The sequence below is a fragment of the Syngnathus scovelli genome, chromosome 16 (genome assembly GCF_024217435.2).
Source record: "Syngnathus scovelli strain Florida chromosome 16, RoL_Ssco_1.2, whole genome shotgun sequence".
Lineage (NCBI taxonomy): Eukaryota > Metazoa > Chordata > Actinopteri > Syngnathiformes > Syngnathidae > Syngnathus > Syngnathus scovelli.
The window spans coordinates 1383270-1406660 of NC_090862.1; the positions used below are offsets into that span (position 1 = coordinate 1383270).

At 42.0% G+C, this 23391-nt stretch overlaps 4 protein-coding genes across 7 annotated transcripts; all 4 read right to left on the reverse strand.

Annotated features, from left to right (window-relative positions):
* Positions 1 to 2: 2 nt before the first annotated feature.
* prrg2 (proline rich Gla (G-carboxyglutamic acid) 2) lies at positions 3 to 4013 on the reverse strand. The gene is made up of 7 exons (XM_049743837.2): positions 3822 to 4013; positions 3655 to 3758; positions 2749 to 2921; positions 2398 to 2431; positions 2166 to 2292; positions 1540 to 1665; positions 3 to 375 (listed from the first exon to the last, which is right to left on the reverse strand). The coding sequence occupies exons 2-7, from the start codon at positions 3734 to 3736 to the stop codon at positions 333 to 335; spliced, it is 585 nt and encodes a 194-aa protein (XP_049599794.1). The 5' UTR covers positions 3737 to 3758; positions 3822 to 4013; the 3' UTR covers positions 3 to 332.
* A 682-nt stretch (positions 4014 to 4695) lies between these two features.
* On the reverse strand, positions 4696 to 9811 carry rras (RAS related). The gene is made up of 6 exons (XM_049743836.2): positions 9194 to 9811; positions 8516 to 8603; positions 7728 to 7830; positions 6763 to 6871; positions 6471 to 6589; positions 4696 to 6366 (listed from the first exon to the last, which is right to left on the reverse strand). The coding sequence occupies exons 1-6, from the start codon at positions 9278 to 9280 to the stop codon at positions 6279 to 6281; spliced, it is 594 nt and encodes a 197-aa protein (XP_049599793.1). The 5' UTR covers positions 9281 to 9811; the 3' UTR covers positions 4696 to 6278.
* Positions 9812 to 10267: 456 nt separating this feature from the next.
* On the reverse strand, positions 10268 to 12354 carry si:ch211-195b15.8 (uncharacterized). The gene is made up of 5 exons (XM_049745726.1): positions 12201 to 12354; positions 11702 to 11796; positions 11476 to 11635; positions 11277 to 11400; positions 10268 to 11178 (listed from the first exon to the last, which is right to left on the reverse strand). The coding sequence occupies exons 2-5, from the start codon at positions 11792 to 11794 to the stop codon at positions 10473 to 10475; spliced, it is 1083 nt and encodes a 360-aa protein (XP_049601683.1). The 5' UTR covers positions 11795 to 11796; positions 12201 to 12354; the 3' UTR covers positions 10268 to 10472.
* A 686-nt stretch (positions 12355 to 13040) lies between these two features.
* On the reverse strand, positions 13041 to 23214 carry ap2a1 (adaptor related protein complex 2 subunit alpha 1). 4 transcript variants are annotated; one of them, XM_049745709.2, is made up of 22 exons: positions 22317 to 23129; positions 21322 to 21533; positions 20846 to 21039; positions 20635 to 20764; positions 20425 to 20526; positions 20072 to 20331; positions 19838 to 20006; positions 19546 to 19683; positions 19094 to 19276; positions 18835 to 18932; positions 18528 to 18759; positions 18014 to 18202; positions 17785 to 17939; positions 17274 to 17336; positions 16411 to 16473; positions 16012 to 16094; positions 15848 to 15937; positions 15538 to 15661; positions 15269 to 15385; positions 15123 to 15192; positions 14910 to 15044; positions 13041 to 14699 (listed from the first exon to the last, which is right to left on the reverse strand). In XM_049745709.2, the coding sequence occupies exons 1-22, from the start codon at positions 22381 to 22383 to the stop codon at positions 14622 to 14624; spliced, it is 2952 nt and encodes a 983-aa protein (XP_049601666.1). In that variant the 5' UTR covers positions 22384 to 23129; the 3' UTR covers positions 13041 to 14621. The 4 variants fall into 4 exon arrangements, with proteins under 4 accessions (XP_049601666.1, XP_049601667.1, XP_049601663.1 ...); XM_049745710.2 differs by lacking the exons at positions 16411 to 16473; positions 17274 to 17336; XM_049745706.2 differs by lacking the exons at positions 13041 to 14699; positions 14910 to 15044; positions 15123 to 15192; positions 15269 to 15385 and having other exon boundaries at positions 15557 to 15937; positions 22317 to 22404; positions 23083 to 23214.
* Positions 23215 to 23391: the final 177 nt, after the last annotated feature.

Below are 23391 nucleotides of genomic sequence, written 5' to 3' on the forward strand. Positions count from 1 at the left end.
TATAAGCATCTTAATGGATTTATTGTGACTCGGCCACATCATACACACAAACTGAAAGTACAAAGCAGTAATGCGGAGAGGGGAGAAAAAACAAAACAAAAAAAAAACAGCCCCACCCCTCACTTATACCCAATTAAGAGCATCTCATCTAAACACGGTACGTCACACTGTCAAAAGTGTCCATTTTGAGTTTGGCTATCAACTCCGCCTATAAATACGTTATACAACATGCAATATTTAAACTTGACTCAAACCATCATCAAGCGCCAGCATCAACCACTTTGAAGCAGCTCTGGCTGGCTGGCTGGCTGGCTGGCTGGCTCAGACAGGGCTCACTCGTTGTCTCCTGGGTTTGCAAACTCAGATGGCGCCCCCCTGTGGTCAAACAAGAGACAAATCTTTTTGAGAGCTTTAAATCAGGACAATAAGTACATACAAAAATATTAAAGTTTTTGTGCAAGTGAGTGAGCTAGATGATTTTATTTACGATTCATTTATGAATATTATATATGTTTTGACATACTATCATAGTTAATAATAATAGAGCTCATATAGCCTAAATATCATCATAGAGTGCCTGACTGTCCGCATAGCTGATTTAACAACATAGCTAGCCATTAGCCTGAATTGATGTTGATGTTGCAAGATGATGCTGCCACCATAAAATAGTGATTTGGTCATCGAGCTTTCTGTTGTGCTCCTGCCAGATGTTGGCTGAGCATGCAATTTGACCGTTTGGCAATTGAATGCAAGCTGAAGATCCCATCGAATGATGTTGTACAGGTATTGTGGATATTGATATGAAACAAATGCGCAAATACTGGTGTGGGATAATAAAAAGGCTTTTTGTCATACGGACAAGTTACAGCGATTTTAAAACGAGGCTGTACTGTGTAGGTGGAAGAGAAATACTTGTTGAATGGCAAAAAGAATCTATTAATTCCATGCTGTGAAACATCTCAAAAGAATAATGAGCTCGACAGATGTTTTTTTTTTTTTCTTCTTCTTCTCCAGAGCAACCATCGACTCCCCTGAACAGGGCCTTCAGTCAATTGCAGCGGAACAAATTTGGAAGATGTACAAGCTTTATTTATGACAGCAAAAATATGTAGTGGTTCAACTTTAAAACAATAGCCCCAAAATGTTTTTTTTGTGTGGTGATAACAAGAAGGGCCTCTCAGACATCGCTATGGCAACCCCAGTTCACCTATTTTTGCAGTCTAGAGCACAGTAAAACATTTTTGGACCCACCTAATGTTGTGTTGCTGTCATTGGCATTGATAATGTAGTTCACAGTATTACACTAATTATGAACTAACAGCAGCTAGCAAAGTCAATGCTCGACTTCTTCAATCCCTGACCACTCCTTGGTCAAACGCAGTTAACCATATTTGTATTCACTGCAGTGGCCTAAAAGTACTTTATAGAATACTCAACTTCTTAAAATCTGGACCGAGATTTTAAATTGAACGAATGAGTTTGGCATTCCAGCTCTACATTGACCACGTTGCACTTATCATGAAGAAAACATCGACTCACCCTGAGTAAGGCGGCGGTGGGGCATCGTGTATCCCACTGCGGTTCAGAGCCTCGCTGTAACTTGGTAGACCCGGGGCAGTTGCCAGGGGCACCATCTCTGGGGCTGGACGGCCATCTAGCGCCATCCTCAAAGGAGACAAGATGCAGGAAATCGTTCAGAGAATCATTTAACAGGCCAGTTGATGTAAAAATAGTATTACAGTAGGGATGTAAATTGTCTAACATTTCAATGCTGCGTATAAATTGCCAAATTCCAAACCACGGCTAACTTTTTTTTTTTCAAGTACCAGATTTTCACTTTTTTTTGGGAGTAAATGACATGACGCGTGTCTTTTTGTTCTCATCATCTCTCCCCATCTTTTATTCTGCCATGTGGGGCAGCAGAACCCTCCATCCCAAGTTGCCATGGCGACAGCACAGTACAAGTGAGTGATATATGATAATTTTACATTGGGCTTGGGGGAATTCTGCCTAGCAACAAGTGGCACACGGACGTCAGATAATGAGGTAAAAGCAATCCGAGCAATTTTCAGTTGCATTGCGACTCCTGCTAGTGGCTTCAAATTGCTTCCCCACCAATTTGTTCCCTGAGAGAGACACAGTTGTGCGCCATGCTGTGAACTTACTGCACAGGTCTCCTTCCCCCTTTGTTCTTGGCCTTGTAGCAGTAGATACCCAGCACAGTGGCAATCACAGCACACACCAATAATGCCAGGATCCCTGCCACCAGGCCTGACACATCCACGCTTGGTGCTTCAAGACATGAAAGGTACAATTTTTGTGAATAGACTTGAACGGAAATGCATAGAAATGTGAATCAGAAGAAATAATACTCCAACAAGTACTTCAAAGTATTACCGTAGCTTTCGGTATACTCGTTCCAAAACACATCCTGGTGATGGAAATAAAAGAGACAGTTAAAAGTAGGAAGTAAGAAAGTACAAATATCTAATTACAGTACAGACTTCTCCCTTTTGTCAACCTCCAGAGACAAAGACGAGAGTTAAGTCAAACTTGGTCACCTATGGAGGATCAAAACTGGCAAAATAAAAAAATAAAAATACTACATGTATGAATTAAATTAAGAGATTTGCTTGATTTTCTGTGCTAAATGATGAAAATAGGATATTATATAAAAGTGACAATAAATATACTACATTTTGACTTTTGTGTACTCCTTGACCTTTGTTACAGCATAAGTAGTATTACCGTCAGAATGTCATCCTCAAACACTTCTCTGGCCTCTTCATATGTGCATATCTCCTCCCGACATTCCCTTTCAAGATCGTCCCGTACCACTAGTTCAAAGTCCCAGCTGTTATAAAGCAGTGAGCGAGACAGGAAGGCATTGGCTGACTCTTGGTCCACTAACGGTGAGCTCCCTGCAAAACACAGACAGGCAAAAATTTACCTATAGAATTTATAACTCGTTATTAGAGAGATATTGTGTCATTGTCCAATTGCAGTCCATCCATCCTTTTTCGTTGGGGTCATTGTAAAATAAAATGAAGTTCTACAATGGCTTGAAATGTATTTTCAACATTTTCAACTTTTCCAGAGAGTGAGAGAGAAAATGAAAGCAAAAGAGAGAGCGAGCGAGCGAGAGACCAAGGAGGCTGAGTACAAATGCACACCAGATTTTTTGCATTTATATTCAAATTGAAAATTGTCTATCTTTTCCAATATACTTTAAAATGATCTGCTACTTTGTGTTGCTTGATCACATAAATTAAAAAAAACAAAAACATTGGTTTAGAATTGTAAGTTGGCCAAATGTAGGAACATTTTATAAAATACACAAATACCTTTTCAAGGTACTGTATAACAATTACAACTAAGACACAATTTGGAAATCTGAATATATTATTATAGTACAAACCCTATTCCGTAAATATGCTAGAGGCTGAGATCAATTTATCACTTACATAACTTTGGTATACTTATAAGACTCACTATCTTCATAGTTTCTGATGCATGAAACCAGGACACCAACAATAAAAATTGCAGTCCTATTGTCCTTACTAATAGCTTACATCAAGTTACAGGTTACTCGGTCATACTTCATAGACAGCAAAATGGTTATATAAATAGTGAGTGAGCAGAGGTGTGGTTTACCTGAAGGGTGTCGGTAGGTGAGCGAGCAGTAAACCAACTGAAGAAAAACCAGCACAGGGATCCACATCATTATGACTGCCATTGAAAGAAAAACGACATGGAACCTGAAAAGGAAATAAATGAAAGTCAACATGTCTGATATTACACCATCAGCCAATCACGCTTACCTGCTTATCGGGCTCCTCCGGGAGTGTGTGTTCCTTCCCTCCTCAGAAGAACATGGGACTTAACAAACAAGTGTCTTTAGGATATTTTAGTTTGAAACCTTTAGACTGTCACACACACACCAAGCGTCGTCTTCCCAAAGCAAGCTCACATCCCGAAACCTGTTGGACAACATACCAGGCCGAGGGCGGAACCTCTTCAAACCTGTCTGCTTCACTGCTTGTCTACAACACAAGCACACACAAAGCATGGGACCACTATCCATATTCTGTCAATCAACTTCCTGGAGGGGGAAAAAAATGGATGCTACGTCACCTCGCAACTTTGGTATCCCTAAAATGAATTCAATTTGATTTAGCAGCACAACACAACAAAAGTGATATCAGGTTACGTTTCATAAATCTGAAACAAAACATCAGCTTAATGCCACCAGTGGCTGGAAAATATTATTTATTTTCTCCTTGCTTTTTCATGTACTGGCCATGGATGGAGGATATCTTGTTTCTGCTGAATAATCATTAATGCGCCCAGGTTTAGACATATACACTGATGTTTAAAATACAGTTGAAGTCAAAAGTCATCAGAAAAACAGGAATGGAAAATCACCTCGAGTTAAGTGTCGTAATTATTTGTACTATTTTCCACCACTGGTAGGCTGTTCAATAAGGACAAATTATTTTTTTTACTCATTTCAAGTGGAAAATATTCTCCATTATAAACAAAAAAAGTCCGTGCAATTTTGCTTGCTGATATTGGTCGTTTCCTTATATACAAATTTAAAATAACCAGTATCTGTCACGTTATTTCAAAATCAAAAATACTGTACGTGTACATATACCTGTAATGTGAGTCAGTTTTCAATGTGACACAACACAATAATTTGGTGACAATTTTAATGAGGTACAAAAAAAGTGATTATTTTTTTCTTTGATGTCAAAATAAAACATTTTAATTGCAGTTTGTAATTTATATAAGTATATATATGCAAATGATTCATTTAAAAAATATTACATGGCTCTACACTGCCCAAAACATTACAAATGAAATGTCAAAATATCCCCCATTTTATTTATTTATTTTTAAACACCTCTCACTATATGTGCTCTTGTCAATTTCATTATAGATTGAAAGACAGAAAAGATTTATAGGGCACCAGCAAGAAAAACCCAAATAAAAAGCACCCCACTTTGCACTTGCATGCGTGTTTCAAACCAAATCAACTTGTCATACCGTCTAGAAAAGTGGTTGGCTGAATTAAGGACCCAAAGGTATTGTGGCACGATACAATATGAAGCATCTTTTAGGTTCTTTTTTTTTTTTCCCCCCAGATAAAACCAATGACAGTGTCAAAATAATACACACACACCATAATCAACTAAACAAAACGTTTTTCGTACTCGCTTGAATGACACCCTTGCCATGGTGATATTTTTATGTGGAAAAACAAAATGACTGGAGTCAGCCAGTGTTGATAATGGGGAAAGAATCTCTCCCCGAAGAGGAAGATGCAGCGCAGAGATATGTGATAGATGCTAAACCTACTTTATGTACATGATATAAAGCATGAGCACAAATAAACTGAGGCTTCTACTTGTTTGGTCAAGATGTTCATGTAAACCATTTATACTTATTAATGGAATTCAGTGAAGGTTTGAATAAAAACTGCATGACCAAAATACTTTTTTGCACCACAACAAACCCAGGAAATTTGACAAGTCTAATAATTGGTTGCCCATCTTGCCAATGGTTGAAATACATTCACGCAGAAAATGACTTGTGTAGTTCCACCACTGTGTACTTCAGTGCACCCATTTTTCCTGTCCAAACACTGTCAAGAATTCATTTTGAAATGGTCGTGGCTCTGTTAACAGTATCTGAGGCAGTCACATTGGCTGAAATTGTTGGAACCGCAAATGGGCTGGCAAAAAAAAAAAATGAACATAGATTCTGCTGCGGTTTGCTCACTTTTTTTTGGTTTGTAATGCTTTGGCGCCCCCTGCTGGACATACCCGCACCTTGTGATTGGGCGTGCCGCACTTGACATTTTTTCCTTGCTGTATGTGGACTGACTTAGTTTACTGCATACTAACTCTCAGCGGAGTCAGAGTACCTACCGCGGTGATGTCTTTGCAGACATCAGCACCCGAATGCCACAACAGCAATTTATAGCTGTGAGGACATCTCTATTTATGGACTGTAACTATACACAGTCCCGTCATTATTATCTCATGACAGCAGCAGAACTATTTCTGCCGCTGCTTAAAAGCTACTTTCGGCGAAAATACGCTACACTGATTTACAAGTTGCTTTTTTTTTTTTTCTTTTTTTTTTTCTTTGGGGAAAAAGTGCAAATGTAACAGTTCGACGGGAAAATGACGCATCTTAATCCTGTCTCGCACAAACGCTCACACCTCTTTTTGGACAAGCTGGAGAGGCTTTGGTGTCCATAGTAACGCTGCTCACAGGAGGACGCAGGGGCAGCCACCGCTCTGTTGTTTCCCAGCGTGATGAGTTGGAGGGGGAGGACACTCCATTTCCTGAAATCGTCTGGAAGAGAAATTGGAGTTTGTTTACCTTTTGCTCATGGAAAGTAGAAAGGGTTAAATCCGTGCGTGTGTGTTTACAAAAGAACCGAGCCATGAAATAAATACCTGACAATTCGCACGAGCTCCAAGAATGCTTCATCCACATTGTAGCGGTTCTTCGCTGAAGCCTCCATATAGGAGATATGATTTTCTCGGGCAAATGCCTGAGCATCCTCCCTGGAGATCTACGCCAAAACAAAAACATACAGTGGAATAAATGCGTCAGAAATGACATTTTTAACTGCAGCTTTAATAGTTTGCGTAAAATATACAACAACTACCGACGTAGATTTTTAAAAATTGTCTAAACCTATATTTGCCTAAATTTGAAAGATGCACAAGGGTGTTAGTTAGTTACCACTCTGTGCTGCTCCAGATCTGCCTTGTTTCCAACCAAAAGCATGGGGAAGTCATCCCGATCCTTCACTCGAAGGATTTGAGTGTGAAATTTCTGGACCTCGTGGTAGCTGAGAGGACATAAACACATTTGACACCAGAACAAAACAAGTAGCTTATTTTAAAACAGAAACACAATGTCATAACATAGCATTTGATCTATAATGGTAAAAGACAGACCCTACTGAATTATAGTCAGTGATAAATATTTCTACAATTTTTTTTTTCCTCACTAATATTATTCAAGCTTTTAATGCTAAAATGGCCTGACTATTATGAAGTTTCATAATTTGCAGCATGTTTTCTTGAGAGGCTAATTTCATTTTTGTATTTATAGGATGATTCTCTTATTGCTTAAAATAATCAAATATGTTATTAGCTGGTGGTCTGTTTGCATAGCGTTCAGGCCATGTTTACGCTGATGAAGGAGGGACCAGCCTCTGCATAAGATCATCTGAACACATCATCGGCAAAGCAGGCTGCCTTGCGTGCAAGCTATGTCACTTACAAATTCAGGCCTTTAAGTCAGTTCAGATGAACTCATACTAAGCTTTTATAAAAAAATCTATATATAAAAAAAAGACATTGATCCAGATGTGAAGACTTTTTTTTTACATGCAGATGTGCTGACCCTTTGCGCTAAGATGCCATTATAACAGCCCTTTCCATTAGGATAAAATGAATATTTCTCTATTGAGTCACTGTGGGCTTGACCACAAACCAACAAATTTGCTGGACACAATGCAGGACCATTTTAGGGAAATTAATTGGCTCCAGAGGTAAAAAAAAAAAAAAAAAAACTTGTTCCTTCTGGTACGTCCTTGCAGTGAAAGGAGAAGATACGTATCATGTATAGGTGCATTATATGTAAAGGTAAATGTAGCACAATGCTGAAAATAAGTTTTTGAAGGTGAAATACACACTTACCTCCCCCTGTCGTTGAGTGCAAAGACCAACAAGAAGCCTTCCCCTGAGCGCATGTACTGCTCCCTCATTGCCCCAAATTCCTCCTGACCTGCTGTATCCAAGACTTACAAAAAGAAAACATAAATGGATTATTAGAAATATACATGATAGCCTACAAGTCACGTTTAAAATGTCAAAGTGACACATCATATACGCTACGTCACAAATACACAATTCAAAAATATTTCAGTTTAAAATTTGCATTCAGTCACCTCATTTTGAGTTTTCACTTCAAACACACACAAGCACAGATGAATCATGCAAGCCCGGATTCCAACTAACGACCTACGAATTGAGACCAACATGCTAATAAGTCATCAGTGTGCACAAAAATTCAATATTGCAGCTTGAAGGTTAGCAATGGAACAAATGTAACAGCAGCGCGTGAGAGGAAACTAGCGTTAGGGAAGTTGGACTGACAGCCATTGACAAGTCTGTGTATTTCAGAATGGCCTTTGTGTGTCATTCTGTGTATGTTGATCCCACCCTTCGCATCAGCACTTTGGGCTGGGAATTTTATCCAGGGATTACACCGTCATTTCTGTACACTGTTTAACACAAATGCAGTAACTCACGAGCCAAGTGCAAGTCCTAACAAGGGAACAGCCACAGAGCAAACACTGCCTTTGTCATATCACGTCACATTACAACACACCCTGGGCTTTTAAACAAATCCACACCTCACACATCCTTCAGAAGTGTGACTAAGAGGGATATTACAAATCATGGGCAGTGCGGCTTCATCTTACTGTCCAGGCGGGTCTCCTTTCCATCCACAGTGCAAATTTTTGTGTAGGAGTCTTCGATGGTCGGGTCGTAGTCTGACACAAAGTAGGACTAGGGGGAAAGAGAAAACTTGTTATTAAATGCTCTTCCAACACCACCCAGGTCTCTGAGTTTCTTCACCCCAACAAGCCCACTTGTTGTCTCGGGTCAGCTGATCAACTGCTTTATTTGTGTATCCCTTTTTTTTTTATTCCTATAGATTTTACTTCTACTTTTATGACTGATATTTGTGTCTTTTTTGCCCAAGTATTATTTACGTACTGCAGTATACTTGCATGTAAAGTTGGATTGAACTAAAGGTGGCAACTCATTCATGGATAAATAAATAATGCATTTTATTTGGCTTAATTCTACCTTAAGGTCAACTGTGCAAACGTGGTTTTAACAACGTGTACGTCATTTTGTGCAGGGTACAGTGCAATACGGTAAAGTAGTGTGCCACCAACAATGTCAAAGGAAAGCGAATATGGAGAAAATGTGCGGGGAGCAAAGAATACGCCACATAACCCCACATTAGCCACCCCCATTCACCATAAATGCCACCCCACATCCACGAGAGCTTTAATTAGACAGCAGCAGCGTGTATAAACTTAGATACAGGGCCATGCATGCTCTATGGGGGATGTTGGAAAAGATCCTACCTGAATGAACTGGATGGTTAGGGCGCTCTTCCCCACTCCTCCACCTCCCACCACCACCAGTTTGAATCTTTCCTCGTCTCCGCTCATTTTTTTCAAATACTTGTTCACAACAGTTAGAAAAAAAAATCTCAAGGGAAACCGCCCGCCCGCCGGCTACAAAGTTCAAAAGCAAACTCAAAGTCCAAATGAAATCTTTGCACGGCAGAGTAACGCGCGGGCGGTGGTAGCACAAATTCAAACTGCACTTGATAACGTCAAACTCATTTTTACATTCACCTCCACCTGAAAACAGGAGAAAAAAAATCCCTAGAATGGGAGCAATAAAAGATCACCACCACGCCGTTTCTGTAAAGTTCCGCTCTCGGGGAGCAGTTGTTTGGTCACTATCAAACTCGGCCTCACCGTAGCTTGCGAGGGCGGAACTGCTTCCTCTTTTCCTTCTGGAGAAAGTCACGCTAACACAGCACGACGCTATTGAGGCAAATTAGCATAGTCGTGCTAGTTCTCTCGGAAACAGCTCGAGATAACGGAGACAAGCCTTAAACACGCTCTCTTCTCGCCAACTCAATTTTGTCACCGAACAAATTCCACTTTAGTGTGTCAGATACCTTATATGGTCATTGGGAGGAACCGTGACGTCACGTTCGCAGGCGCGCGCAAGAGGTAAATGCAGCGCGTGCCCGCGTACCTAGAAAACCCAAATTAACTGTGCAATTATGCAGCATCATTTAGTTGGTAGTTTATTGGATTGAGAACATTGCAAAACACGCTAGGTTTTGTGTATTTATTAACTTTTGTTTTGTGTATTTATTAACTTTCATCTTATGATTTCAAGTTATGTAAAGAGCTCCATTGTGTACTTGAATCTGGCTGTGGGTTGGGAAAACTATTCCCTGGGGCAAAAGCACACCTCATCATAAAGTTCATCCATCTGGGCTAACTTGAAGCAGCTTAGAACGTTATCGTTTATTTAGCTGCCACAATATTAGGTAGAAAATATGGTAGTATATTTTGCAGTTCTTATAAATGCACTTTTTCTCATTGCTCTAGAAATAAATCAATTAATGAGAGAGATGTGGTTGAAATTCAATCTTTAATCATCAGTAAATACTGTACAATTGAGACCAAAGCGACAATGAATGAAAAATATCGCCATCTTACAAACAACAAGATGACAGTGGGGGGGGGGGGGGGGGGCAAAATAAGCGGATAAGCAGAGAATCATTCTCTCATCCCAGCAATAAATAAACAAGTACCGATTGGTAAATAACCATTCCACTCAGCACCTGTATGGCAAAGCTGGCTGTCCCATCTTGACCGGGTGGGCAAAAACTCCCCCCAGTAGCACTCTTTCCCCCCAGTCCAGCAATTTGTTGAGTGTGCAGCTAAGCGGCGAAAGCAGGCCCTGCTCCTCCTTCACTTCAGTGGTGCTGCGTTTTTCCTGTGACGGGTTCTGCGTCTCCCCTGCATGCCTACTCGGCGTCTTTGCCTGCAATTTGTCTGCCCTCTTGTGGACACCTCCTGACAAATCACTGCTCTTGGCTTGGCATGTCCCTAACGGGGTGAGCGAGAGACTGAGGCTTTTGCGTCTGTCAGAAAGAGAAGCGGAAACTGCTGGTGCTGATTTAATTGATACGCAAGAGCTCGGATTGGGTACCCCGAAAGGCGTCTGGATTTCTTGCTGATTACTATTACGAGTCCAAATCTGCTGGTTCCCGTTTGCGTCTGGATTTGAATGTCTCTGCTGGTAGAAATTCTCTCTGTGTGTTTGCATCTCTTCTGAAGATCCATCACTGGTAACGCCGGCCTGATTATTGGAATTTATGTGATTGTTACTATTGTCGATGTATGACAGGACGTTGTCCGGCCGCTGGCTCGGGATGTCATCACCAGAGGACTTCTGACGCAGGGTGCCCTGGAAGTGCTGCAGTTGACCCAGGAAGTTGAAATTGGGGGAAATGGAGGGTCGGCGCTCTTTCACAAACCTGCCGAGCGAGCGGACAGTCAAATATAGAAACGCATTTTAGAATTGGTCACCATTTACTACAATGACAGAAAAACAGATGATAGTAAGCAGCCCAACCTGTAGGCGTGGTCCAGATCCATTCCCGAGCTATACATGATGTAGGCAACAGCCAGGGCTGGAGAGCGAGAGATTCCAGCTGCACAGTGAACCAGCACAGAAGCTCCTGAAGACATTGCCGCGTCTGCATAAAGGATAATTCAAAGTGACGTATTTGTGTCTGATCAAATGTTGTCTCAGCGGCAGGTCGTGTCCTGACCGATGAAGCGTAGTGCCTGAGGGATCCAGGGCAGCAGGTCATCCCATAGGGAGTCATCGATGGGGATGCGGAGGTATCTGGAGCAGGGAAGGAAGGAAGGTCGGGGGCTGCAGCGGCTCACGCTCAACACATAGGAGATCCCCAGAGAAGCCAGTCCATCCTGTTGACACAATTTCAACTTTCAACCTATTGCATGGCGCATGGTTGTGATGAGGTGCCTTGTTACCTGCGTCACATCGCGCTCTGCTCCCAGGTAGAGCCTCGGCAGGATGACGGACAGAGGAGGACGCTCTGTCTCTCCCTCCATGGACCAAACCATATCTACAACACAATAAAGAATATATTTGCTCATTGGTTCGGTTTGATAAATGCAAATCCATATCGATAGTTTGCACAACAGTATTTGCATCTAGTTCTTGTTTTTCTATATGCATTTTGTTTTTTTGCAAAGCATGATATGCATTTGAAAGCAGATGGACTTTTTTCACTCTTTATAGGTTGCGTTTTAATTTAGTTTGGGTTATTTCCTTGTTGTTGTAAGTTCTCCACAAACTGCAGGAATTGAAAAAACGTTCTTGCTGCAATTAGGCTTTTATTATTTGCATTGCGTTGCATAGGATTTTTTTTTTCAATAGGATAAATGGATTTTGTTTTTTAAAACGTTATCTACGGAGAACCTGCAACGAGATTATTTCACACAAGAAATTAGTCATGCAATTACTCACTGTGATGTCTTTCTTCTAAAACTGCGTTTTTTCCCCTCTGGTACAGTCGGCGTCAGTTGCAGGTCTGCAGATTCTTGTGGTCCACACCAACGACGTCCTGTTTTCTCTCGCTTCACCCGGAGACTGATTCTAAACGATGAGCTCATCCTCTTACCAACAATAAACCTCGAACGGTGATGTCACTATCAGCCAATCGGCTCCGTGCTGGACATCCACACGCGCAGACGCACAAGAGTGATACCCCCCCCCCCCGCCCTCCCCTCCCCTAACAGGGATGCCTGCCGAGTGTAAAGTGGGCGGAGCGTGTCAGATTGTCAGTGCTGCCTCATCACCGACATCTCTATGCAAATGAGGGCGGCCAGCTGCATTTTTTACCATTGGGTCAATTCTATCCGAATGAGATGAGCACAGAAGTTGCACACATAGCTCGTTGCATTGAAGTGGTTTGTTGCGGCGCTCAGCAAGTGCGCACATGCACTGCTGCCTGCCTGCCTGGATGCTCGCTGCATGATGTCACATTGTGTGTCGCATTGTTTGTTTCGAAAACATCAAGTGAGGAAGGGAAAATCATCAATATTACCAATTAGAAAGACCTACAGAAAGGATGTTTTAAGTTGTAAATAGAAGATACGAGCCAAACATAACCTCAATACATGGAATACATGTTTTTTAGTCAGTGTTGCCAAATCTTATATATGGGTTGCCAGGTCTATGATATATAATTTTTATTTGATTTACTAATGCTGTTGAAATGAACTACTTTGCACAGGAGCGTAATTTGGAATAAAAAATAAATGTCATGGCGTAAGAGCAAAACAATAAAACACGGGAAGCGTCATGTCTGATATATGGCATAGTTTTACTTTCACATTTTTCATTACAGAGTAAATCTTATTTCTAACACAGGTATTGGACATTTTTTTTTTAAACATCAATACATGAGGCTGCATTAGCTAGTGGATACTGCATAGACAAACACACACACACAAGATGACAAAAAAACAACAACTGTATTGTGATTGTAATGTGCCAATGTCTCCGAAATGTCTCAAAGATTTATTTTTCTTACCTGCTTCCAGCCTCACTCAATTTCTCACATAAACAGAGTCTCTTTTAGTTATGACGGACAACTCTAGTACTCTTCTACTGCTGCTTTGTGCAAGAGGAAGCCCAAGAAAGAATATCAAAGCTGTGACTGTGTGAATATTAAAGTTTGCAAAGTGGCCCTGCTTCTTGAAAAAGTGCTCATGAGAAGATTCTGGATGTACATTGGAGCGGTACATCAAGTCAAAATTAGCACGCAGTGAGCATCATTAAGGACCGCTTTATCTGATAGCTTTTAGATATTATCCAAAGGTTTGGGATTGATGAAAGAAAAAGAGGCTTGTCTCAAAAAGACAATTGGGCATCACTTCAAAAACAATCTTGAAGTTGGATCGCAGAGCAGTTCCACCTGGACAGAGAAGTCCTAACTGTCGGGACTCTGAAAACGTCGACCCTTACTTCACTATCATTTGTTACCGGGGAGGGGGCGGAGCTTGGGCTCGTTCATCTAAGCCAACCGCTCGATGGGAATGTCTAGGAAAGCAATCAAGTAACACGCTGCCGCATATTTACAGACACACCAACAAACAAATCATCAAGGTCATTGAAATATAGGGCTACTGGTTACAGAGCCCCAGGAGAGAGAATCCGATTATTCACACTAGGGGACTCATGCTGGAGGATCCCAAACGCCTTTAAGTGCAATTTCACTGGCCTATGATCATTGGGGAATGCTAGAAATTAGAGTGCTGGATGGACCTTCAGGTCTCCCTTCATTATTGGGCCCGACGAGGGGCCACAAGGAACCACTTGTGCATTCGTGCATGTGTGTGTGTGTGTCTGTCTAAGACAGGAGACAATGGGGCTACGTGTATGACCAATACTACCTCTCGTTTGACTTCAAGGAATGATCTACCAATTGATCAAAAATAAGACAAACACACGCGCAAACACACACACACATGCCCACACACTGTACATATAGCATCAGAAATACAGAGCAACCAGGAGAAAGCAGAGCACACTGTGGGATACACACACTCACATTCGCACGCACTTACACACGCACTTACACACTCCTGGTCGCGCACGGCAGCTACACAGGTAAACACCATAAAGAAAAACGATAATGTAGCATTATGTTAATAAACAAATTGAAGATGAACTTGAATTAGAATAATGACAATAATATGGTCACCAAAACAGTGACTGCTTTTTCCCTTATGTAGGTTACACCTTTTTTTTTTTTTTTTTTTTCTCGTAATAAAGAACCTTTGTTGGTAGGAGGAAGAGAAGTGTGGCAGGAGAGGGGGGAGGGCTCGCTGGTGGGGGAGGTGGGAGTACTGGTCTTGATAAAGTTCTGGAACTCTGGCTATTCTAGAACTGCTGGGCCAGCAACTCGCAGAGACGCCTTGACACAGAGTCCTTGCTGCAGCGCAGGGTCAGTCGGTACATCTGCGCACACATACATTGTAGCTATTTTTTTAACAGAAATTCAGTTCCGGGTATATGCTTCATCAGAATTTATTCCCAGTATTTGCTTTATGAGGAAGTATTTAACGGCAAAAACAGAATTTAAAATGTCTGCGGTGAAGTGTGGAAATAGAGTTCGAACTGATTTGCTGAGCTACATTTGATGTACATATAAACAACTGCATGTTGTACCTGTGCCTGGGCATTGGGCTCCAGTCTTAGGAGGCAGCCAACTTGCTGACCCTTGGTCTGGATCACTCCAGCAGACACGTAGTTCTCTGGATTTGGATCGACATTGTCCAGCAGGGCCGCTCCTAATCCCAATAGCTGCAAGCAAGAGTGCCACCACAAACATTAACACTAAAAAAAATAGCGTGAGAAGGCACCAAGAGAAGACTGACATACCTTAGCCTTGAGTACTTCTGTGTCCATGCTGTGGTTGGCCTTAAAAATCTTTTGTGCTTCTTGCTGAGGCCTGAGGGCAATAAACACAAAAGGTTTTAGTGGTAAACCTGGAAAGTGACAAAATACTTACTGGGCCCCAAACTTACTGGCTAAGCTGTTTCCAACGCTGGAAGAAATCATTTGAGGACATTTCAGTTGGCTGGAAGAATTTGTTGATGGTGACGGGCAGCTTGAGAGTCAAGTTTTGCAGAGCTCCTCCATATCTGTAACAAAGACATTGTTGCACGGCTGCTTTTGAAAGAGGAGCCAATCACGGTTTGGTTCTTCACACAAAGTATTGAGGAGGTACCACTGTACTTTTCTGATATGGGTAAAGTTATTCCAAATCCTGATTCCAGTTCAACTTTCTTCTCACCTGAACTTGATGTTAAGCAACGGAGCATCGGAAAAGTCAGTCAGACACTCGATGTTGAGGACCTGCTGGATCTGGGCACCTCCTTCTACCAGCGGTTCTACTTGTTTGGTTTGAACGTTGAGCTGTGACTTGCCGTCAAGGAACATTCGATTGACGCTACCTCAGATGCCGTCATAAAACGTTTGCCACAACACGGTGCAGGTTAATGCGTTTTCCAGCAAGACTGGATGATTTGCAAAGCCAAAAGATCATCCTGGTTAAAAAAAAAAAGCTTTTGTGCGATCCATCGACAAGAGAAATGAAAGGATATGAGACTGGAGCTCTCCAGGACAGCTGACTGTGGTGGTGAAGCTGGCAAATTGCACCGACGTCTTATTTCCGTAAAACAAGTACATTCGCCCTATGAGAAAGAAACAACTTGTTTGTTTTTTGTTTTTTTAAGACCAATCTTCTCGAAACCTTGTCATTACTCACCAAGATTTTGACGATATTCTGACTTGATGCCAATCTGTAGGAGCTGATTCTCAAACAAAACACCGTTGTTCTTGCACACAAACCTGTTGAATAAAAACAGCCGGACAGACATTAGAAAATGGATGGATGATATTCAGAACCAAAAAAAAAGAAGCAAAACAAAAACAACACCACCATGCTATTTGTGGTCGGGCCTGGTCCCGATTTCCTGCTAGTATTAAGTTTAAAAAAAAGTGAATAAATAACTGCAAAAAACCCAAACAATTAAATGATTATTAAAATAAAATTATTCACACAGATTTATCTTCAACACACCAGCTAATGCATCACGTGGCAATCATGCAGAGTCAGGCAAATGCAAAAAAAAAACACAAAGCTTTTAAAAGAGAAAGGGCTTACTTGTTAAGGAGTTCATCAGCCTCAGACAGAGGAGGAGCGGGATCCTCAGAGGGAGGAGCAGAACTGAAAGATAGCGCAAGGATGTAGACAGCCCACAGAAGAGAAGAGAAGAGTGAGGTGTTTGAAGAAACCAAAAAGGCGTCCACACATGCGCAATGAGATGGAAATTTGTTAGGAGCATGAGAAGAAAAAGGAGAAAGAGATCAAATGCAGATGGTTAGTAACAACAAACAGAGATTGTTAAACAACAAACACCAATGTATTTGGACATTTTCTGTTGTTTTGGTCGAATATTAATCATAAATCAATATGACAGACTGCACTGGAAGACAATTCAATCTTGACTAGGTCACAATTTGGACAAACCTGCAACACAAGCGCAACCCTAAAAAGGCGCACGCGGTATTAAATCAACACTTTATATGTTTGTGGGTTGCGGGACGGAATCGAAATCCAAAAGAAGAGAAAATGAATCACTTTCCAAATACATTTCGACACAGATCACATGATCACATGATCCAAGCAGTACAGTGCACAGGCTACAGATGTCAGAAAATCATTTGGTATGCAAAACACATTTTCATTTGTGCCTGACAGATTTTGTGTGCGTGTGTAACATTATTCCACATCTATGTAAAACGTTTAACAAATGTACTAGAGAACCGCAAAAAAAAAAAGTTTATGCCCATTGGCCTTAATTAACAGCCTTAACAATAACCCATTCAGTGGAATGGTTCAACAAGCTACTCATGAATACAAGCATTTCTAAACAATACTACAGTCAATTGTAGCAATGCCATTATGACACGATCACCATGTCATAATCGTGATTTCCTAGTTGTAGTTTACTACAGGGCCCTTACTCCGAGTCACCAGAACTCTCCACCAATAAGGCGTCAGAGGTCTCGGTGGGCTGTTCCAGATCTCTGTCAATGTCCGATCACGGTATGGGACAGAGGACAGACGTACATTCAAACCAAAACAAACACACACACACATGCGCGCGCCCACAGATACACACGCACGCAGGAAAATGGAGAGAAGGAAAAAAGAGAAAAAGACCAAAGACAAGTCACATACACGAGAAGTTAAAAACAAATAGACAAGTCGAGAAAGAGAAGAATAGACATGACCACTATCTCTTTGCCAATTCCGATTGCACTTACACGGTCACCTCATCATCAGAGGACTAACTTGTATTGTATTAGTCAGGTTACCATCCGTAACCTTGTTACTTAGGGACCACGGAGAAGATTTATCTCCTCAATTGACTTGGCAACAACACACACGCTGACATTTGTTGTGCTCTGAAAGCGGCTCCAACTGGACTTTGGCTAACAGGCATCTACATCTGCTCATGAGGTTGACCTTCACCTTAGAAAGCCGTCGTCGTTAACCGCAGCAGAGGGTGCGGCGGGCCCTGCTTCGGAGAACACATCCACCAACAGGCTGCCGGCACTGGTTGGCGCGGCGCCAACGGGAGGACCGGCTCGGATCCCGAGGAGGTCTGCTGATGGTGACGGGGTGGACTGAAAGAGAAAAGACACTTGCAACTTGCCGTTTGATGCAATCGAGTGCTGTCTGAGCAGCAGAGTTGACTCACGGCATTGGAGGCCGCCATTGCTGAGGTGTCTGGACCCCGCTCACCGCCTCCGTTCAGCTCCCCACCCTCCCGCTTGCTGTCCTCCAGGTCTGTCACAGACACTGCACCAGGCCCCTTTTTCTTCTTGAGTTTTGCCAAAATTGAAGACTCCCTTTCAGGGAAAGGAGGCATCTCTTCCAGAACAGTGGCCTAGGAAAACAAAAGCATTGACTCCTGTGGTAGACTTTGTAAAGGGCCTCATTGGTATACTAACCAGAAATCCCTACCTCAGATGGAATAATTGAAGTATCTTTGGTCATGAGTTTAAGTAGTGACCAAAAAAGAATAAGGTTGTAGATTCACAACAAAATACAGTGTGGCAAAAAAAGTATTTAGTAAGCACCTGACTGTTCAATATCACCCACTTAAAATCCTGACAGCTCTGTAATTTTCATCATATTTAGCCATATTTGAAATATGACCTCTGAAAGTTATGACACATCCTATCAAATATTAAAAACAAAGACTAAATTACCAAGACATCGGTGCTGGCAATAGACGAGAGCTTCAAATACTCCACAGCACGCTGCTGCAGCTCTACGTCAGAATTGCGAATCTGGCTATCGCAGCGAAGAACCTCCTGAATGGTGGCCTTGGTCTCTGGGAACAAGTTGATAAACTTGATGTAAGCAGACAACAGCAGGGCCCGAGTCGGCACGGAGCACAGGTGGAACTTGGAGTGAAGGAGGTTGAACTGGACGAGCGGGCTGGAGAACAGAACACAACACGGGACTTTTTATTTCAACTCAATATTTAAAGAAAGAAAAATAAATGCCTCGTACCTGGAGCGGGGGTCACCAGCAATGAGATTACCAAACTCTCCAAGAATGTAGCCTCCAACTTTCACCATGTTCTCATGACAGGCAGGTGCTTGCAAGGCCTGCAAGAAACATCGTTATGATTATTAATTACACTGCCCAAGTTGAAAACCTTGCATCCCCAAAACATTTTTTGTTCTAAACATGTTGAATTGATTTGACAAAGAAAGCTGCACCAATTGAATCATTTTTGTCTTTACAATTTTCATCAAAGTAGTCATACCTCAAAGACCGTCTTGGCAGCGTAGCCTTGCACGTCATCACGATTGATGACAATCTGGATGACACGGTACCACACCTCTTCACTGACATAATCGCCAGCGATGCGAATGAGGTTGAGAATGGTGTCGACGTACCAGGAGTAATCGACAGCATACTTTTCGGCCAGGATAGCTACTTTGAGGACCTGGAGAAAAAAAAAAACGCAGCTCATTCGTTGATACGATTGTTTAGACATTGAGATTGTTTTGTGTGAATAAAATTTGAGTTGAGTTAAGCTACAAATTACAAACTACTGAATTGCTGTTATCTGTGATGAATGGAGTAGCATGTACTTTCAAATAAAAAAAAAACATGTAGGATAGTAATGCATTACTGAGAATTTCCAGTCACCAAATAGAGAGCAAAAAACAAACAAAAAACAAACACATTCTTAATTGCGACATTTCCACACACCATTTCCTCCCTGATGGAGTAATCAGCCGTCTCAAGGTAGCTGAGCATCTCAGCTACAATCTGCTTGGCATTGCTGCGATCACACATGGCGTACAGCAGATCTGCCGCCCTTTGTCGAACACTCACATCCCGCTCAGTCTGCAGAAAGATAACAATTGGTGGGGAGAAAAGAAAAGAAAAAAAAGGCGGGGAAAGATTCAGTATTAGCATGAGTGCCCTTGTCAATAAGACTCACAGTTAATTGTGTGTTATTTTTAAAGCCAGTTGTGTGTAAAAGGTTGCGATCAATCACCTTGAGCGCGTTGATGACGGTCTCAATGTGCGTCTTGACTGCTTCATGAGAGAACTCTGAGCTGGCCAACGTACACATGCTTTCCAGAGCCAAGTAGCGCAGGTTAGTTTCTCGGTGCTGCAGGAACTGACCCAGCTGATTGCAGGCTCGCACCAGCAGATTTGGCTCGCTGCGGGACAAAACATTACGTCGGTTTCAAAAATTGACACGGAAAATGATGCTCCAAATGCTCACCTGTCATAGTGGATGATCAGGGAAATTGCCTCAAAGAGGATAGCATTCTTGGCATTAGAATGCTGGACTTTCTTTGACTTGGGTGGCTCCTGAGCCTTGTTGAGGATGGTTTCCAAACACTCCACCAGACGACCCTTCACAGCGCCATCCTCTGGTGGGGGATAGCACTGCAGCAAGCGCAGCAGCTTACAAGACAGCCACGGCGCCGGGACAAAGTAGTAGGTGTAATCTTGCAGGTCGGTGGAGGCTGATGAGACAATCTAAAGAAGCACAAGACAATATTTTAGAAGCTTCCTTCTTGGAAATCATGTTGCTAAAATGTGCCCGTGTCACAGTTAATGCTAATTGCTCACCCTGCTGAGTCGTGACACTGCCAGGGAAACACAGGTCTTAAACTCATCTGGATTCTTCTGGCTCAGACAGGTGATGAGAGAAATAGCTGCTGTCACCACACCCTACAAAAAGGTAAAAAAAAAAAAATAAATTTGAGTTTGATCAGCAGTGGATGTACCAAATTGGAGTAGTCCATTCAACAACTTGGCTTCATTCAACAATGCACTTACCATGTGTTGGTCATTAAGAAGGTGCACCACGCGGGATGTCCATTCTCCCATCAGCACCAAATCCGGGGAAGTTTTATAGAGCCGCAGAAGACACAGGGCGGCGGATTGTTTCACACTGTCCATCGTATCACTACGGCACATGACCATCAAGTTACGCGTCGTCTTCAAGACGTTTGAACGGCAAAATGGAGTTAAACCAAGTCTCACTCACCCAGCGACCAAGATGCGGGGGATTTCACTGGCAAAGGCCTCGGCCATCTCACGACTGCCCACGTTGGCAATGCAGTGAAGTGCCAGGCACATGAAAGTGGGGTTGCGGCTGCACAGGTCGTTTTTGATGGCATTGTTAATCAGACGGATGAGTTCACTGTTGCTGTTGACCAGAACTGAGATGAACAGGTAGCCCTGGAGAAATGGTCAATTGATTGAGGGAGATCCAAGCACAGTAGCACAGAGATCTTTCCACCTAACCGACTCCAAACACATAACTATATAATGCGCTGTGTTAATCAACTCCAGTTGCTGAATGAAGATTGAACAGTAGATGGCAGTATTTTTTAATTTGTAAATAATATGGGGAGGGGGCAAACATTTTGTTTGGGAAAAACTCTTATTAGTGGTGTAGCTACATTTTTTTCAACCTTTCTGATGTCAATTTGAGGTGCCGCAGTTTAGAAACAAACTTACAATCTGCTTTTCCGTGTACTTATTGGAACTCAGCAGGTTGACGGCCTCCATGTGCCCAAAGTCGATGTCGTGGCCAAGCAGAAAGATAAAGAGCAGCTTACAGACATATTTCTTCTTGCTGTAGCCATCAAGAGCTTTGTCTCCTTTAAATTTGGAGCGAATGTTCGCCAGCTCTTTATTGATCCGCTTGATTTCAGCTTCCTTGCTTTTACCTGGTGTGCAAAAGACAATGGCACATTGCAAGTCATTTATTTGGGCCTATAGCGTTCATTAGAAAAAAAAGCGCAGAAGCTCTAACTCGATGTTAAAAAAAACAGAATATTAAAAAAAAAAAATTTTTTATTTGTCATCTATAGCTGTCTTGTGTTTGGTGGGTGAAAGAGTCACAAGTAAGCTTGAGTCCATTCCAGATGACTATGGGCTCGACCTCAACAGTTCCAGTAAATTCCATTGTAATAAATCACAATGATAATTATGTAACCAACAAAGAATGACTTCAACACACTTGACCAATAATTTATGTGTGCAATATGTTACCACCTCTAAAGACATGACATATTTTTATCGAGTGTTTTCATGGAAAAAAGAGACTAAGTAAATAAATGCAACTAAACATTTGTATTGGCATTCTGGGGTGTATTCAAATACTTAAATTTCGCAACATTATCATAACCGATACACTGTAGTGGAAAAGTGGATTGTTTTGTAGATGTAATTTGACAATAACCACCCCCAAAATACACATTGGAATGTGTTAATGCTTTTCTAACATAGCATGGGACCAAAGTGGAAAGGCGATAGTGGATGGCTATTCTGCACTTGAATAGAAACACAGAAAAAACATGACTAGACTAAACAATCTTAAAACAGAAGGTTAGGCAGGACATGTTACAACCCGAAAACGCCAAACGATTTTATCAGCTTTAGTGGATGACTGCCAACAAGCAAGCAAGCAAGCAAGCAAGCAAAAAAAATGAAAAAGAAAGGTCACTTACAATTCCTTATGTCCGAAATGAAAACCGCTAATCCGCGCATTCCATCTCCTTTCGACACAGCCGGCATTTTTGCAGGTTTTGATTCGGCCTAAAAGTGGAAAAATATCCGCTGTTGGTCAGCTTCTTCGATGAAGTGAACGATGGGCAACTTGAAGTGCAGGGCGAGCTAGCTACTTAGCACTGCCACGATCGTAAAAAAAACTTTATGATTTAGTGTTTTCTGATTATGTTGCTTTGAGTATATGCAAGGCTCGATGGCCTTGATTGTAATATTCGCTGGATGGTCGTGATCAAGGCGAAGCTCGGTAAATAAACCTTATCCCCCGTTAACTGGCTCGTTTCCGCTGGCTATATGTCAAGCTATTTCATTCAATCCTTCTCGAGCGAGGATTAAACGCAAAGAACGCGACACACGGCTACAGTTGAAATGCACTTTATATTAAAACCACACGCGGCGTTGATATCTTGCGGACCGGTGTAACGATGGCAAAACCTGGGGGCGTAATGGAAAAGACCGCACGGGAATTCGCCGTTAAGTCGCCCTCGAGTCACAAGCAGCGTAAAGCTAGCTCAACAGCTAGCTAGCTGGCTGGCTAGCGATAGCGTTCAAATACTGCAATACATCCCTGGTTGAGCGAAACAACAGTTGCTGTTTTTGTCAGCCACCGATGTAAAGCGTAGCTGCGGTGTCTTTATCGGACGACAAAGAATGGTCAAGAAAATCTAGCGTAAAATTTCTGCCCGTTCTAATTCTCCGAGTCTTTACCCCGCTGCCTGGATCAAGCTCGTGACAGCAGCAGCACTACAGCGTGACCGCGCGACGCACTCGTGAACGCGTACGCTCCTTCAGTTCAGCAAACATGCTTCCCCCCGGTCCATTATCTACCCAAAGTCCCTGTAGAGCGAAAATAGGAATGTCTGATAAATTAGACACGCCACAAAGAACACTGTGCTTAACAAGAATGCCAGACTATTAATTAATAAAACATTCTCAAATTAATTAATTAATTATCAATTACAACACCAAACCAATAATATTTGGCTTTATTTCCAAATTGGAAATAACATTGATAAT